At 43.9% G+C, this 16030-nt stretch overlaps 1 protein-coding gene across 2 annotated transcripts in view; it reads right to left on the bottom strand.

Moving 5' to 3' along the window:
• The window catches only part of celsr1a (cadherin EGF LAG seven-pass G-type receptor 1a), a 77857-nt gene that overhangs the window by 3590 nt on the left and 58237 nt on the right, over nt 1-16030 (bottom strand). Inside the window, exons 10-31 of one of the 2 annotated variants that reach the window (XM_034525888.1) lie at nt 14881-15047; nt 14531-14716; nt 14331-14444; nt 14032-14206; nt 13791-13932; nt 12227-12347; nt 11842-12025; nt 10692-10793; nt 8791-8885; nt 7920-8129; nt 7503-7686; nt 7256-7399; nt 6959-7139; nt 6091-6258; nt 5819-5945; nt 5533-5733; nt 2595-2769; nt 1686-1798; nt 1399-1478; nt 1172-1298; nt 935-1060; nt 680-816 (exon numbers count right to left, since the gene is read on the bottom strand). In XM_034525888.1, the coding sequence (XP_034381779.1) occupies nt 680-816; nt 935-1060; nt 1172-1298; nt 1399-1478; nt 1686-1798; nt 2595-2769; nt 5533-5733; nt 5819-5945; nt 6091-6258; nt 6959-7139; nt 7256-7399; nt 7503-7686; nt 7920-8129; nt 8791-8885; nt 10692-10793; nt 11842-12025; nt 12227-12347; nt 13791-13932; nt 14032-14206; nt 14331-14444; nt 14531-14716; nt 14881-15047 (3259 nt within the window). Of the gene's footprint in view, nt 1-679; nt 817-934; nt 1061-1171; nt 1299-1398; nt 1479-1685; nt 1799-2594; nt 2770-5532; nt 5734-5818; nt 5946-6090; nt 6259-6958; nt 7143-7255; nt 7400-7502; nt 7687-7919; nt 8130-8790; nt 8886-10691; nt 10794-11841; nt 12026-12226; nt 12348-13790; nt 13933-14031; nt 14207-14330; nt 14445-14530; nt 14717-14880; nt 15048-16030 lie in introns of both variants that reach the window. The other variant, XM_034525887.1, reaches the window with a different exon arrangement.

Here is a 16030-nt window from a genome sequence, read left to right as displayed (position 1 = left end):
GTCAAATGAACAAGGTCAGCGGCTTAATCCGTCACAATATATAAACCACAGAACAACACGACAGTGTGTATGAATAGTGTGGCTGCTGCTTCCTACGCATAATTAATGAGAGTTGATATGTCTCCTGCTGTATGTGAGTGTTGGGTTTTGCAACCAAGCCGTGCGCCTTGCACCGGCCAATCTCACCATGATCTTTCATGCAAGCAGAGGTACTGTACAATGCAGGTGCCATGCTGTGGCAACATGCATGTGCGGAAGAAAGGAAAGCAATACCTTCCAAATGTAGAGAAACTCAGCGACTTAACTTATCCTTGCTTTGGATAAAGCAGCGAATAAGGGCAGGGTGGGTGTGTGTACCTGTAAAGTGTGTGTGTGTGCGTCTATATATATATATATATATATATATATATATATATATATATATATATATGTATATATATATATATATATATATATATATATATATATATATGTATATAAAAACGTAATTGGGGCTGGGGATGTGTTAGTATGTGTGAGACATTTGATGCATCAGCAGTCATGCAGGGAGGAGAACAAAGAAAAGACAACATAAAGCGAGTGGACAAACAGACTTTTGTGCGCCGTAGACACACAACACACTCACACGTGCAGCAGCGTATTGCAGAAGCAGCCATGCAAGTCAGTGAGCGTGTTGTACCTGAGTGTGTATGCCAGGTAGCTGCTGCGGCTCTTGGCTGACCTGAGCGTGCTGTTGAGGGAGACGGTGGACTCGCCGATGCCCGAGCGGTACAGCTGGCCGTCGTCTGTGTACGTGTTGTTGCAGTTGAGAGAGCGCTGGACGGAGAAAAAGAAAAACGTGACTTTGTTTTGACTGGCCGATTCGCAAGAAATAAACTAAACAAATATGAGATGATTAAATGTGGAGGCCATATTAGTGTAGCTGTTCACTCACGGTGAGCAACGAGGCCCTCGTGGTGCTGGATTCGTCTGGCGCGCTCTTCTTTCCCATGAAGATGTTCTTGAGGTTTTTCCTCACCTCCTTGTTGAAGATCACGTGGAAGAAGAAGATGAAGACTCCCTTGTGAAGAAAGCGAAGGAGACGGCGTTAAAAACAGTGGAGGGAGTAAGTGTCAATGGAAAAGGGTCTGTGAGGATCTTGTCTAGAGGTCAAACATAAATGCTGTGTTACCTGCAGACAGCTGAAGGCAGCGAACAGGTAGTGGAAGGTCATGACGTCGCTGTTGACCGCCATCAGGCCGAGCATCCAGGTAGCGCTGATGAGGAGCAGCAGGAGGAAGGCCATTCGAAGTGCAGGACTGAGGAGGGAAAAAGCACACGGATCAGCTTCCCCCCCCGTGCTAAAAGGGCTACGCTGTTTATTAACTTGGATTATATTGGATTACTAATGTGACTTACATTGCTCCTGACTTCTCCATAGCCTTCTGCCTGCGACCACATGAAGCCTTCGCAGCCAGAATAAAAATCACGGTGTTCACCTTTAAAGAGAAAAAGAGGAGGAAGAGGCTTTGTGAACAAAACACTTAATTCCCTCAGGCGTATATTTAGCATTTTACAGGACTTGTTGTGGTATTTTATTTTGATATTCCATATCATTTAGATGATTTATAGCGACATAGAAAAAACCCATTCAACTCCTTCAGTTTGATACACCTAATGGTCTGAAAGCATTCAAGGGTACATACCAGGACGACTACGAAGATGGGTCCTGCGAAGCTCCAGATGAGTGTGTCATGGACAGAAAGCCAGCAGAAATCCGGGTTCCCGTAACCCTGAGGGTCAAGACCTACTGCCAAACCTATAAACACACACAATACCAGTGTTACAGCAGTGTTTTATGCATTGTTGCTTTTACCGCCCCCCCCCTCCTCCTTTTGACGGAGTGCCACAGTTTAAGCCACTCTTTTCCTTCTACCGTCTTAGTCACTCATGACTATCTATCTCATAAGTATCTATGTCTTCTTGGATCTCTGTAAGTATCGCTCTGTAACTCTATATGTCTCTCGTAATATTTCTCAATCCAAATTCCAATCAAGTAAGCCTTTGCCGGCGTTCAATACTTCCAAAACACGTCAGCACATTGCCAAGCATTTAATATATTACAGCAATCTTCACAGACATCAAGGGGTCTGAAAGTCAAATATGCAGTAAATGGCAGGCTTGAAAAGGTGGTACTACCAGATGATTACAATTGAATGTTGCAGTTATATCAAGAGATAATAAAAAGGGCCATAAAACAAATAAATCAACACATTTGTTTATATATATCTATATATATATAGATATATATATATATATATATATATATATATATATATATATTCATAGCATCCCCCCTCCCCCCACACACACACCAACATTGTTATACATGACATTTATGCTGACGTGCTTTTTGGAAATCTAAATGACGCCCGTCTCTCATTATGTGTTTCTCTTTCCTCCTCATTTTCCCACGGGGATTAGAGCCTCCTCAGAGGAGACGAGTCACAGCACGAATGCACCCTGACAATCCGCCATCATCCACTTTCCTTGTTTCTGAGCGTGTGGGTGAGTGTGTGTCTGTGTGTGTGTGTGTGTGTGTGTGTCTGTCTCACCCGTGATGATCGCCGGTATGCCCCAGCCCATGGCGTAGTAGAACCTCATGTGGCCGTGGTTGATGTTCCGCAGCTCTGTCAGCATGCGGTAGATGTGCAGCCCCTCCACGAACATCCAGGCAAAGGTGCACATGTAGAAGTAGTGCAGGAGGATGGCGATGACCATGCACACGAACTGGAGGGAGATGAAAGAGTAATGAAGAGAATCCACGACAACAAAAATCAGTTTTGTTTTGCTCAAAACTTTGTTTGCCATCCCCGCTGTGCTTTCCCTTTTCTATCAGTCATTTATTTCCAAAAATATGCCCAAGTTCTTATTATCTTTCTATGTTTGAAATCGTTGTGAATAAAATACGTTTGGATTTTGAGCTGTTGGATTGTAAAAACAAGCAATTTGAAAACGTTCAAGATGTTATTCGCAGCCCTAATGGCAGCAAAGGTCAAATGTTTCCTAATTTTTTACAAACAGTAATGATTCAACCGATCCCCACACTCCTTTGTGTGTGTGCTGCTGCGGAGATCAGAGAAAGAGAGAGAGAGAGAGAGAGACTACTTTGACGGGGTGGTAAATCATACTGCGGATGGCCCTGGGCCTGCACTGACAGCATTCCACAGTTGAAACACACACACACTCGATAAAGGACGTGCACGCACACAAATATGCACATAAAACTTATTCTTTGACTTGATTAAAGTCTCTGTGCGCCGTTGGCTTCTACCAAGCTTTTTATCATACAGTTGCAGATAACACAATACAGTGTCAGAGTCCCTCTACATAACCGTCAAAACCGTCAGAACGTATCTGGAATTTAACCTTCTAATCTTTAATCCTGGTTTGTTGGACCCTTTGCTTTCATATTTCACATTATGAGGACTGCTACCTTCTGCAAATGTGGAGAGGATGCAACCTTGTTGGGCAGATTTAGCTCTAGTGTGCATGAGTTGGTTTAAGTTCTCTCCATTTTCAATTCTGTGATTTTTTTTGTCCCTTCCGTTTTTGATGTGATGAGGCAGAATGTACGCCCCACTAAAACTATTGTGCAGGCTTTGCAACTGATGAATTGACTAGACTTTAATCTCTGATGTACATCTGGTTGACAGCTGGTGGTTGGTAGTTACGGTGACTTGGGACTGACAGCTGGGCCTGATGATCTTGTGACGTCTTGTGTAAGACTGACCACATCTGGTTTGGCCAGACTAGTCCGAGCTGATGCATTAATTTGAGAGCGGCACTACGTGACTTTTGGAAAGAAGAACAGATGTAAAGTTGAACTCACAAGCAAAAAAAACAACGCACCGCCACTCAATTTAATACACTCCGGTGTTTTGCTGCTGCATCCTAACTTGGTCTGGTATGAGCAGTAGCTTTTGTTTGTTAAATGTTTGCTAATGTTAGCATAGTTTGCGTAACTTTTTCTATATTTTTGCTGTTGTTACACAATGTTTTAGTATATGTGATACCGCTAGTTACAGATTATTGCTTGAACCTGGACAGATAGCGAAGGAAGGCTAAGGAGGCATCAAACCAAGTGCTTGAAAATACAAAGAGACAATGTTCAATTATGTGGCATTCGTGTCACTATGAGCTTGAAAGCTGCTGACATGCCGCTCAAAGCAACTAACAACATTTAACTGCGTGGGTTTGACCTCTAAAAGAAATATGCAAGTATGTCAACGTTATCTGTCTTTGTGTCTCTGGCTTGTCAAGCCTCAATTCTTCTCCTTGTTCTTCTTCAAAAAAGCAGGATTACCCGTCAATTAACAATTTCATGATTTTTATCAGACATTTATCAAGTGAAAACTAAGAAGTTGCCATGGGAAACCTTTGCCAGTGCCTACCGCCCTGAGGCCTGGCTTCTGGAGACAGGTACCAGTCACAGCATGTCTCTGCTACTGGCACACATAGGTGTATGTGTGTGTGTGTGTGTGTGTGTGTGTGAGTCTGAATGTCTGTGTCAGCAGACTTCAAAGAACACCTTTTGATCCTTTACATTATGTGTGTGTGTGTGTGTGTGTGTGTGTGTGTGTGTGTGTGTGTGTGCGTGTGTGTGTGTGTGTGAGTGAGTGTTTCTGACCACAGACTCTGTACTAAATCAGGATATGTGTTACACCTTTTTAATTATGGAGCTTTACAGCAACAAATTCACATCCAGCCAGGGCTGTCAATTCAGGGAAATGAACTCATGGGAGGTAAAATTGGGAAAGGGCATTCCTCACCATTACAGTCATTAGCCGAGCACAAAAAACACATAATTTGTCAAATCCATCTCAGGTAGGCCTGAGACACATTAAGGTGAAGTCCCTGTCAACGCAACGTTTACCTGCAGGCCAAACAAATATCGCCTGGCACTTTTTAATACAGGAAAAATCAGCGTAAGACGCACCGATCCCACTTCATGTTCCACCATGCCACAAGCATAGGGAAAGTAAAAAACTAGTGGGATCCTGTATTATATGCATCTGTGTTGTTTCCCATCGAAATGCCCAGAATGTTCCCCTCCAATTGATACACAGAGCAGCAGAGGCTCGACCGGAATAGAGACCGGACCAAATCTCTGTAATCTAAAGAACTACTTGGCTGGGGGGACTTCCTGTCCAAATGTCCCAAGCAGAGCAAGCTAAGGCAAAACCTGTTTGATATCACCAAACCACTCCTTGAACAGCTGTACAATCCCTTGAACCAGTGATACCCCAACCAGGGTATCCAGGGCTTTACTATCCTTTACCAAGCAAGTCAGCAAAAATGGTTAATAAACAAGTCAAATAGTGGTGGATAAATGGTTGAGCTGAAGCTCTAGCGTGAGTTCAGGCAGGAAGACGATACCAAAGCATGCTTACGCTCTTTTTAAATGTCTCTCTTTCTTTAGTGCGTTTGTGTCGCTGCTGCACGCTCCCCTCCGCCCATATAGAGTCTATTCAACGTGGACCAAACACTCACCGGGTTGTCAGTCTGGTTGATGCCGAGCAGGAAGACGAGCTCGGAGAAGAAGAGCGCTGCCACCAGGTTCCTGTGGATGGCGTGGAGGTTGGAGTGGAGCCGGCGCAAGAGACACAGCAAGATGAAGGTGAGGAGGAGGAGGAAGAGGGAGACCGACACCGTGGTGTAGGTGACAATCTTCAGGGGGAGAACGTCCCCGTGCTGTGGAGAGGCATCAAGGCAGGAGTCAGTAACAACAGGCAGAAAATAGCAGGCTTGGCTGGGTGTGTTATATATTCCTCAATACCTCTCTCTTGGAAATGTCCATGAGCACGGCGAAGCTGGTCATGTGGTTACACTGACAGCTAATGTGGCTGTTGTTCCTGTTGAGCACCTCACAGCCTTTAGCGGACCAGCCGCCTGTACCTCCGATCCTAAACGCACCAACGCACACACAGAAGAAAGGGACATTTAAAAAGGAAAGAAAATATATACTATAAATGCTGTTTTACCTGCAAGATTTAACCTCCGGGGTTCTGAACACGCTCGGGCATGCAAGTGAAGTGAAGTGCAACTCACGCTATGGAGTGGTTCCAGAAGACACACACAGGTTTGGTTCTCTCCTCCGTCTCCAGCAGGGTGTACTCCAAGGTGATGGGGGGTTCCAGGATGGGAGGAAGAGGCGGACCCTCACTGTGCACCGTGGCGCTCACTATGGCTGTGTTGATCACTGGACGGTTGGGGAGCCTGGAAAGACATGAGAAGTAAAAAAAAGAAGACGACGCAAATAATTTTGATCTAAAATGATTCACTTAAATGTTCTAATCGCTTCGCTACAGTAAGTTTAAATGTGCTTTTAATGGTTTTATTACACGGATGCTCATATTGCCTGAACTCATATTCACTGTCATCCTTTTGTTAACTTCCTTATGTCATTTTTAACGTCATTCATTTAAACATATTCTTAGTAGCATTTTCCCTTTTCTACTCACGCACACACACACACACACACACACACGCATGCATGCGCGCACACGCACACGCACACACACACACACACACAACCCTCACACACTCCTTGCTGAGATTTTCTGAATAACTAAGCAGAATTGTACAGGCACTAATAAGGTGGTTCCTTTAAACACACCTACAGTAAATATTATGACATGTGGTGTATTAACGTCAGATTAAAACATGTTCTTCAAACATTTACAGAATACAATGGATTAGACAATATATACACTGTACATAGCTTTAAGAGTTCAGATTACACAAGGGCTGTCTCTTTTCCCTTCTTTTAGGCCTCGTTTTGAACAATTTCACTGGATTACACTTCCAAAGCATTTGAGAAAGTTGGCCTCCCTCGTGATCAGTGTCTAACAAAATCACACGTGGAAAGGTTTTTGAAGGTAACAGCAGGCCTAAACTTTAACTGTCAGTAGTCTACCTCAGACTCCTGCGGTCAGGGTCGTAACTTTCCGGGAGGAGCTTCCCCAGCGACTTGTACACTATCACCACGGCAACCGGCAGAGGAGCCACTGGCTCGAGGTGGCGCCGTCTCCTATCGGACACTGTGTGCTCCTCCTCCTGTGGGGGATCGGTCTGACTTGGAGGTTCGGGGGTGGACTCTGCTGGGAGGGGATAGCAAGACATAAATTGACAGACTATACGAGTGGAGTTGTGTGTTGTTGTTTTTTTACACCTTCTCAAACATCAGACGGGGTGATTCCGACAGCGCTCCTACCTCTGTGGCCCTGACTGCGGAGGTTGAACTGGGGGAACTGGATGGACGACCCAAGCTCTTTGGAGTATTCCTCATGGATGTCCTGGAACCGAGGCAGCGTCGCCCTCTCCGGGTCCGACACGTCCAAGTAGTCCACGGTCAGAACTGGGTCGGTGGCAGGAAGTGGAGGAGACAGAGGCAAAGGGTGAGGGACGCGTGTCAGGTGGGATCGCGTTACACAATGTGTGACCACAGCTCCTCCACTCACTCATGTTGTCAGTGACGATGGTGAAGGGCTTCAGGTAGGTTTTCCTGACGTTCTGTGCCAGGGTGTTGGCGTAGTCCTCGAAGTTGCGCAACAGATGGGCGGTGCCGCCTTCCGTCTTCTGGATCTGCTCCCAGTGCTCCTTGGTGTCGGGATCCAGGATGGCGCTTCCTGCTCGCACCAAGTTCTGGAAAAAAATGACACAAATTAAGGATTTTATCGCATGTAATTGTAGATTATGTAAATGCTTCACTAAATATCAAAGAGAGTCGTAATAGTAGCAATGGTGGAAGTATTAGATAACTACAGTGATGAATAAAGTTGCTCTCCCAGTGAGAATCAACCAGTGGAGGGCAGTGTGCCACCAGTGCTCCAAGTGCTACAGACTGGGCTTCACTCAATTCAAGTTTTCTTTTCTACCTCGTTGAACTCGGCGTCCCTCATGGCGGTGAGATCGAACCCCGCCTGCCGGCTCTCATACTGCAGCACGTGATTCAGCAGCTGGGCGGCGGTCTTCACGTCGTTGCCGTAGTAATGCTGCGTGTTGTTGGTGGAGCTGTGGAGCAAGCGCACAATGGTCTTGGAGAGCTCACCGTCCATCCTGGAGCTGTTGCGACGCAGGTCCTCGTTCTGCAGGAAAAAGGAGGGTCGAGGGATGGAGAGAGAACCAGCAGGTCAAGGCAAAGGCGAGCTGAGTGGCTGCGATGAAACATAATAGAAATTGGTCAATCCCAGGATTAGCGGGGCTTTGAGAAGCTCCCGTCTCGAGTATTAGGTTCATGTTCAAACACAATAGGTGCAATACTATAAACAGAAAGGCGATCCAGGCAGTCCAGAATATAATAACAAGTAACAACAAGGAAGAAAATAATAATAGGCCTTTATTGTAGTGGCTTAATCATTTAGTATATAGAGACCAGCTGACACCTTTTTGAAAACTCATCTGTGGTTGAGTACACAGAGCAACCTGTCATCTCTTTTTACAGATGCGATACTATACAGACTTCCTCCTATGAAATGGCACCGTTGCTGACGCATCAGCTCCCTTACGATCCATAGTTCAATCATTCTGATCATTATTAAGGGAGACCAATGCCGTGTACAGAGGCATTAACAGCCTGATGAGAACTTCATATTCAAACAGGAAGAAAACAAGGAAGAATTTGAGTTCAGAGATAATTACTTTTTCACTTTATTCAAAGGCTTCATAGACCTTGAAAACTGTCATCATTGCGTAAAAGATGTTCAGCTGAAAGCGACAGCATAATGCTTTATTGTGTGTAGCACTCACCAGCTTCTTCAGATGGGAGAAGGAGACGGTGGTGCAGTTGAAGAGCTCAGGCGACAACCAGCCCTTCTCATCGTTGCAGTGGCGAATGGCAGTACCTTAAAAAAAAATATGAAATTGAAATATGTTTCTGGCAACTGTTTCCCAGACATCCATGAGGACAAGTTAAACATCTTATGTGTGTGAGTGCATACAATATATTCTCTAAACTATATAAACAGTTTTGAACTGATATCCGAAAGATATTTTGATTCTTTATTTTTTCATACAAAGCTTGCCCAACCTTATTAATGAAGGTTGTTGGGGCTGTATGCAATCAGAATGGGATACAGACATTGCTTAACAAAAAAAGGAACAGGCAACTACATTTGGGGGGGGTTGGGGTTAAAAAGTCTAGTTTGATTCACATTGTCCTTAAAAAGATCCCAACGGCTCAGAATATGTTAAATACCTGAAAAATGTCAAACACTTCCTGTCTTCGTGGTTTAAATATTTGACACTCGCTCCAGTCTGATTCAGAAAAGGCTTCATCCAAATGCAAAGTCTCTTCTAATGCCATTGTTGCAAAGGAAGAGATGGCTGAAGGACTTGCCAGTGGGTTCGAGCTAAGAGAAGGCGACGAGCAGCGTTGGCGTATAAAATTCCCCAATGAGTCTGGGGAGAAGACAAAAGGGGTCGCCATGGCGATGGCGGTATCTAAGGGTGTAACCAGGAAAGTGCCAGGGCTTTACTGAGAAATAGGTCAGTGAACACAAGTCTTGAGTTGGACTATCTTCCTCTCTCACACACACAACCTGCTGGAGGAGGCTCTTAGTGTACCTGGTGTTTTCTACAGACACACATGTACATGATTGGCCGATGAGAATTCTCTGGTGAATTAATGGACCAATCAACGAGTCTTATAACTGTGTCGTGAGATAGAGAGTGTGTAACAGTTCAGCTCCACACCTTCTTTCTTTTAGTAGTTGTTTTCATCCTGTTTTTTACTAACTCTAATGTCGTTCCAGATCCTGCTTCACACCTGATCATCTCTCATTCCCTTCACCTGGTCCTCATGCCCGTCTCACCTGCAGCCCATTCCCTCGTTAGTCCCTCACTAATTAGGTCCCCTCACTTGCACTCGTCTTGTGTTTTCTGACCGAGTGCTCTAGCGTGCCGTAGTCTGTTTCCCTGTTTCTGTCTGTTCTGTTCCTGCCGTTACTCCAGTGAAGGATTATTATTTGTTACCTCGGTTTCGTGAGTCGTGCTTTGGGTCCCTGGTTTTCGTCCCGTGACAGAGTGTGTGCCTTAAAACACATTAACTCACGAACACAAAGCCACTCATGCAGCTTAATAAAACTGCAGTGAAGACCAGCGTGTTTCTTACTTTTTCATAAAGTGAGAGCATGTGACTTTTGAAAAAAAAGAAACAACACAATCTTAGTCTTAAGAATGTAGAGTTGAATTCATAAGCAATAAAACAGGATTCAGGAGTTTTGCCGCTACGTTAAATGGTCTAATAGCTTTAGGTAAATATGGCTTTCTAACTAACATTGCAAAGTCAGTTAGCTTACTTTATGGAATATTTCTAATTTTGTTGGTCCAATATGGTTTACCATACAACATTATCCTGTAACTGCCACTTGTGGCTATGGGGTTGCTGTTAGCAAGCTAAACTAGCCAGTGGCAGGTTTAGCTAGTCATTAAAACTGGGGGGGGAAAAGTGTCTAAAATAAAATGTTAAATTATTCCTTTAAATTTTGCCGAAATGGGACGATAAAACTGGTTCATTGCCATTGCCCTCGATATAAATTAGTGGCCTGAAACTCTTTTGCTCTCCATTCATTTCAAGTGGACCACACACTGTTGCAAAATAATTACACCACATGTTGCTTTTGTCATCAGAGACCTTTAAAAGCACTCACCGATTGATCCTTTGGGACAGTTCATTGCGGCGGGTCGTCCAAATTTGGTCTTGGGCCACCAGATGTCTGCATCAAACGCCTTGGGACAGCCCTCGTACACCACTGTGGAGGAAAAGGATAAACAAATAATGTGAAGGTTATAATGTGAATATGGTTTAAAACGTAAGGCTCTCAGTAGGTAGACACACATACAGCTTCCATCACACTGATGTATCAGGCAAAAAAGACATTCTGTCGTGACTAAAGGCTGTGATGACATTAACCGACTATAGCTGACAGATTGGTATGAGGCCTGCCATGGATGGCATCTTGCTTGTTTGAGTCTCACTCCTTCCCTGCATCGGAATGTATTTGTCCCTTTTAGATGTGAAATAATGTTAAATCCGCTTGATCATAAATGAACAAAGCAAGATTTTGAAACAAAAGGAACCATCTTGTCATATAGTTTCACATCCATTACTAGTCCAAACACGTCCATGGACTGGAGAGCTTCATATTGGGTCAAACAGTCAGCACATTGACATTCAGTTTCTGGACTCAGTGGCTTTGTCTTCTATTCATCTCTACTGTATTGTGCGTGTGCGGTCCTCTTGCCAAGTCAGCTCACTAGCCAGACTTGCCTCTTCTGCTTGACTGGGTGGTGACAAAGACGGGCATTTAGCTCAACCGAGGCACCAGCAGACGTGAGCGACAATATTTGTCTCCTTTTGACACTTTTCATCGAGGTCTGTTCCGGTTCACTCTGTGAACAGACTCCGTGAACCGGAACATTTAAAGGAATAATACACCCAATTTCTGAAATAGTTTTGTCACAACTGTCCTTGTCATGACCACAGCAAACCCTTGTTTTCTTAAAGAGAAATGTCTCAGACTTTCGCTTTTCTTTGACAGTATTTAGCAATAGCTATGCACTTGTGTTTTACTTCAATTTTAATGTTTGGTTAATGTTAACCCTATTATAAAGTAAATGTTATGTCTTGCCTATTTAATGTGAGTACACATGTGCTCTTTTGCAAGGCCAATTTAAAACGTTACTACTTTCAGAGAAACTGTTTAAGATTGTAGCCACTCAAATTCTTGTTTCTGTGCCGTAGTTGCTAGAAAACAAGTTGTATGATATCAGTAAAGATCATATTTTAAATACACATACCCTCGCATCCAGTGGGAGTGACCTCGGCGAAGGGGTTATCACAGCGGTTACACTGACGACCGATGACTCCTCCTTTACAGGGGCACTGCCCAGTGATGGCGTCGCATGTTCGAGACTCGGAGCCAAGAGAGAAACACTCACAGGGGTAACAAGTGTCCTCGCCTTCTGGACGATAGTGGTTTTCCTGCAGGAAGGGAGAAGACACTAATGACCAATAGCATATTTAAACGTTTCATCTTCAAGAGTATTGTGTTATTTCTTCTTTCAAATGTTACATTGCTTCGCTTCTCAGTTTGTCTGCTGTCTTGAGCAACGTTTGCTGGTAAATCACAAAAAAGTAATAGTAAGTGTATCAAACCAGGTAATGTAAGTATCGGAATTTTACCTTGCAGCGACACTCTCCAGTGGTCTTGTTGCAGTCTTTATGAAATCCTCTGTTAGTATCACAGTTACAGGGTCCACACACAGGACTGCCCCACCAACCTTGAGCACATGGCTTCTCCACTCTGATATCAAACACAAATTCAGGTTAATTAAAGCGGCTTTAATATATATCTTTGTTATAACAATTCAACAAAAACATTGTGACCATGTGAAGGGGGCTAAACATATCAGTTATTACAGGTTTCAGCACACTTGCATTGCAAACTAAAATTTACTTTGTTCACCATACGTGTAGAAAACTATCTGCTCTAAACTACCTGCAGTTTCAAAATAACCACAAAACTGTATTTTTGAACTAGATTTCTTTCTCTCGTCTATGCCCGCATGACACTACATTATAATTAACTAATAAGACACAGGTGTTTCCTTTCGATCATTAAATTGTAATGTGAGAGAGATGAAAAGAAATGTGATGGTTAAGGCGCACTGGACCAGTCCACCTTCTGTGGAGCAAGATCAAAATAATGTGTCAAACAAGCAAAGTGATGGTTGATCGGGTTTTGCCATCTACTGACATGCTATCAACTTGCACAAAATACTCCAAATCTGATAGCTATCTGTGAAGTTTATCTACAACTAAACGCTCTTTGTCGCCCTGAATCTAGAATAAACTTCCTCCGCACTTTTAAGTCAGTGGTTCAGCTGCGACTCATTCATACAAACACACACAGAGACTCTCTTTCTCTCTCAATGGCAGAGAGAGATGCAAACTCCGGCTGAGCGATGTGATCTGATAGGGGACGAGCAGCAGTATGAGGGCGGCGGTGACTGAACACCTATGGAGGATCAGTCAGGCGTGAAGGGGGAATCCCACATCCTGCTTAAGACAGGACGTGATGCGTGTCATAGGGGTCAGGGGGAACCGACTGCTTCTCAATCGGGGCTGGCTAATTCACGTGCCCTCTCAGACAATGCTGACAGTGCAGAACCAACTCGCCACTTACCGTGCGGATAGACACTTTCCAAATGCCGCCTAATCATTTTATTATTTATTTTTTAAGTCTGATAATTCCACTCTCTCTCTCTCTCTTTCTTTCTCTCTCACGCACACACACACACACACACACACACACACACACACACACACATCAAGCTCAGATTACTGACCAATACCAATAAAGCCGCTATGAAAGACTCAGGACATTGGCAACATGACAAAAAGAGCAAGAGCCTAACATAACTAAAGGAGATTAGTGTGCTTTGTCTCTGGGAGCCTGCTTCATTTTTAACATCTGGATACAAATGATGTTCTGGGAGGGAGATTTCAGCATGCAAAGCTACTGTAAAATGTCCAAAATGTGATTTTTCAAAAGTAAAGATCTAAAAAGTACAACTTTAAGACCATAAACAAGTTTCTGAAGCGAATATTACACTAGGTTCTACTGATTGAATCTGATTGAAGCTGCTTTATGGCACAATAAAGTGCAATAAAGATTGAGTTTCTTCAAATGATAGAAGGGGAAAATCCAACGTCTAACACACACAGAGAGAGGAAGGGACCTTACTTGTTTTCACAGTACTGGCCGTAGTGGTTCTGTCCACATTCACAGGTGTAGCCGTGGGATGAACTTGGTTTCCGAACGCAAGTGGAAATGTGCTCGCAAGGGTTGAGCTGGCAAGCATCTACACACTCCTTCCCAAAAAAACCTGAGTTCAAAGAGAAAAGAGTGAGGAATGATATGCGAGCTTAACCGAGGAATATTAAGAGTTTAGCTGAAGTGTATGTTGTTATTAAGTGTATATTACCTGGGTCACAGACACAGGTGTGCGTGCTCCAGTCATCGCTGCAGTGGCTGTTCTCAGGGCAGATGTTGGAGTCGCAGGGGTCAGCCAGGTCGCAGCCGTCTTCCACGCGGATCTTTAGGCCCTGCGCCATGTTCACATTGGCCACGTTGGTGGACGTCTCACCCATGCGCACTCCCTAATGGACGGCGCACATTGATGAGAAGAAGCAGGACAAGAAAACGGTTCAGAAAAATAAGAAATGGTCCAGGAAAATAGAAAACTACTGTTACAATTCTTTTGAAATTTGAAAATACACGTACCTGTATGCAACCAACAAATCCTTTTCTGACATGGTTTCCCTCTCCAGGCAAACCTCCAACATGAAGAGTTTGCAGCTTCAATCCTGGGAGGTCATTACCGAGCTCTACTGACTTCTGCTTAAAAAAATATATATGAGAACTCTATTTTTCTTAAAAACTTGTGTACATCTTTTTCTAGCTGTGATGCAATTTGCCTGTACCTGGTACATGCCATAGTCCAGGGACACATAAGCCATGTATTTGATGTCCTTGCCGTCTTTGGCGCTTCTCAGCTCTACCAACAGGTGATGCCACTCCCCGTCATTGACGCGAACTTGTGCAAAGCGCAGCGATGCAACCAGCTGCTGCCTCCGAAACACCTCCATACGAATATGCTGCTCACTCACCTGAATGGTGGGAAAGACATTTGTTTTACTTTCATATCCATTCAGAAAGTATTCTCGACTGGAGGGAAATTAAGTCCCAAAAATAAGATTACACTATATGCTGATGACGATGACATTTCCGTTGACAATAAATTGTTGACATTGTGCCATGTATTGTATCTCACCATGAGGTTGATGGTGGCGTGGGCTCCGGCATTGGCTTGCATCAGAGTGCCAGCGGGCTGCCTGGTGCGGAACATGAGGCCCATGAACCAGGGAACAGCGACGGTAATGTCCGTCTCGCTCCAGGAGACCAGCGCTTGGCCGTCAAAGAACTGAGGAGATGGCATCACTGGACAAGCAGGGAGGAAGAGTAAGGGGAAAACATCCTTAGTGTTTAGCATTTTAAGGATAATTCTGTGCCACATTTATATTGAAGCATTGGTGTTATTACAATTAACATATTAGAGCACTGATGAGAGAAGCAATGATCTACAGGTCAGTCTTCACAGAGATCTGCTGGATTGCTGTACCTCTGCTGCACATGAAGCTAAAGGTGTCAGAGTTTCAATATGATTTAACAGACATGATCAATCATGTCCAACAAAATTACCCTCTTCATGAAAGAAAAACAAGATCCGTGATTGGAACTCGCTCGCATTGGGATCCGATCAGACTGATCACATGCCGAGGAGGCCTGGCCAGTGTCCGGTGTGGACACACATGTGTGGACACAGCTGAGGTTGCAATCTGGCACATCTGATAACAAATGTTGCACTGAACAAGACAAGTGTAACCACGGCCTTTGTGACATGAGGCAAGAAGAGAAAGGGGTCTTTATTTTGTGGAACACCTGCAGTAACACCACCACTCTTTTGAGATTGAGGCAGTCACATTTGAGTTTTACTGTAATTACACTAATAAAAAGAAACCCGATAGAACTTCAAAGCATTCAGTGGCTTCAGAATGAACAGTTTGCTTACTGAAACGTGACATTTGTCTGGTTACGATCACTTCTGTTTTTAATTCCATGTGATTTAATTATTCCTTTGTGTCTAGGGATTACTACACAGTAATTCTTAGACAAACATTCAATGTCAAGAGACATTCTGTAAATCAAGAAACACTAATGCAAACACACTTGACACAAGCAAGGGTCCACCTTTCAGCCCAACATACAGTGCTTCCTCCTGGACAAAATAAAGCATAAATCCTGTATGTTCTCGGTTCCCCGGGGCACATATTTCAACAGGAGCTCTCAGAAATACACACATATGCATGCCGTAATTATGAGACAAAGCATGTATTTGTTTGTGGTAACCGGTAGCTACAGTG

The sequence above is a fragment of the Cyclopterus lumpus genome, chromosome 23, assembly GCF_009769545.1.
Source record: "Cyclopterus lumpus isolate fCycLum1 chromosome 23, fCycLum1.pri, whole genome shotgun sequence".
NCBI classification, from domain to species: Eukaryota; Metazoa; Chordata; class Actinopteri; order Perciformes; family Cyclopteridae; genus Cyclopterus; species Cyclopterus lumpus.
Note: the sequence above shows the minus strand (reverse complement) of the source record. Positions and strands in the feature narration are given on the sequence as shown.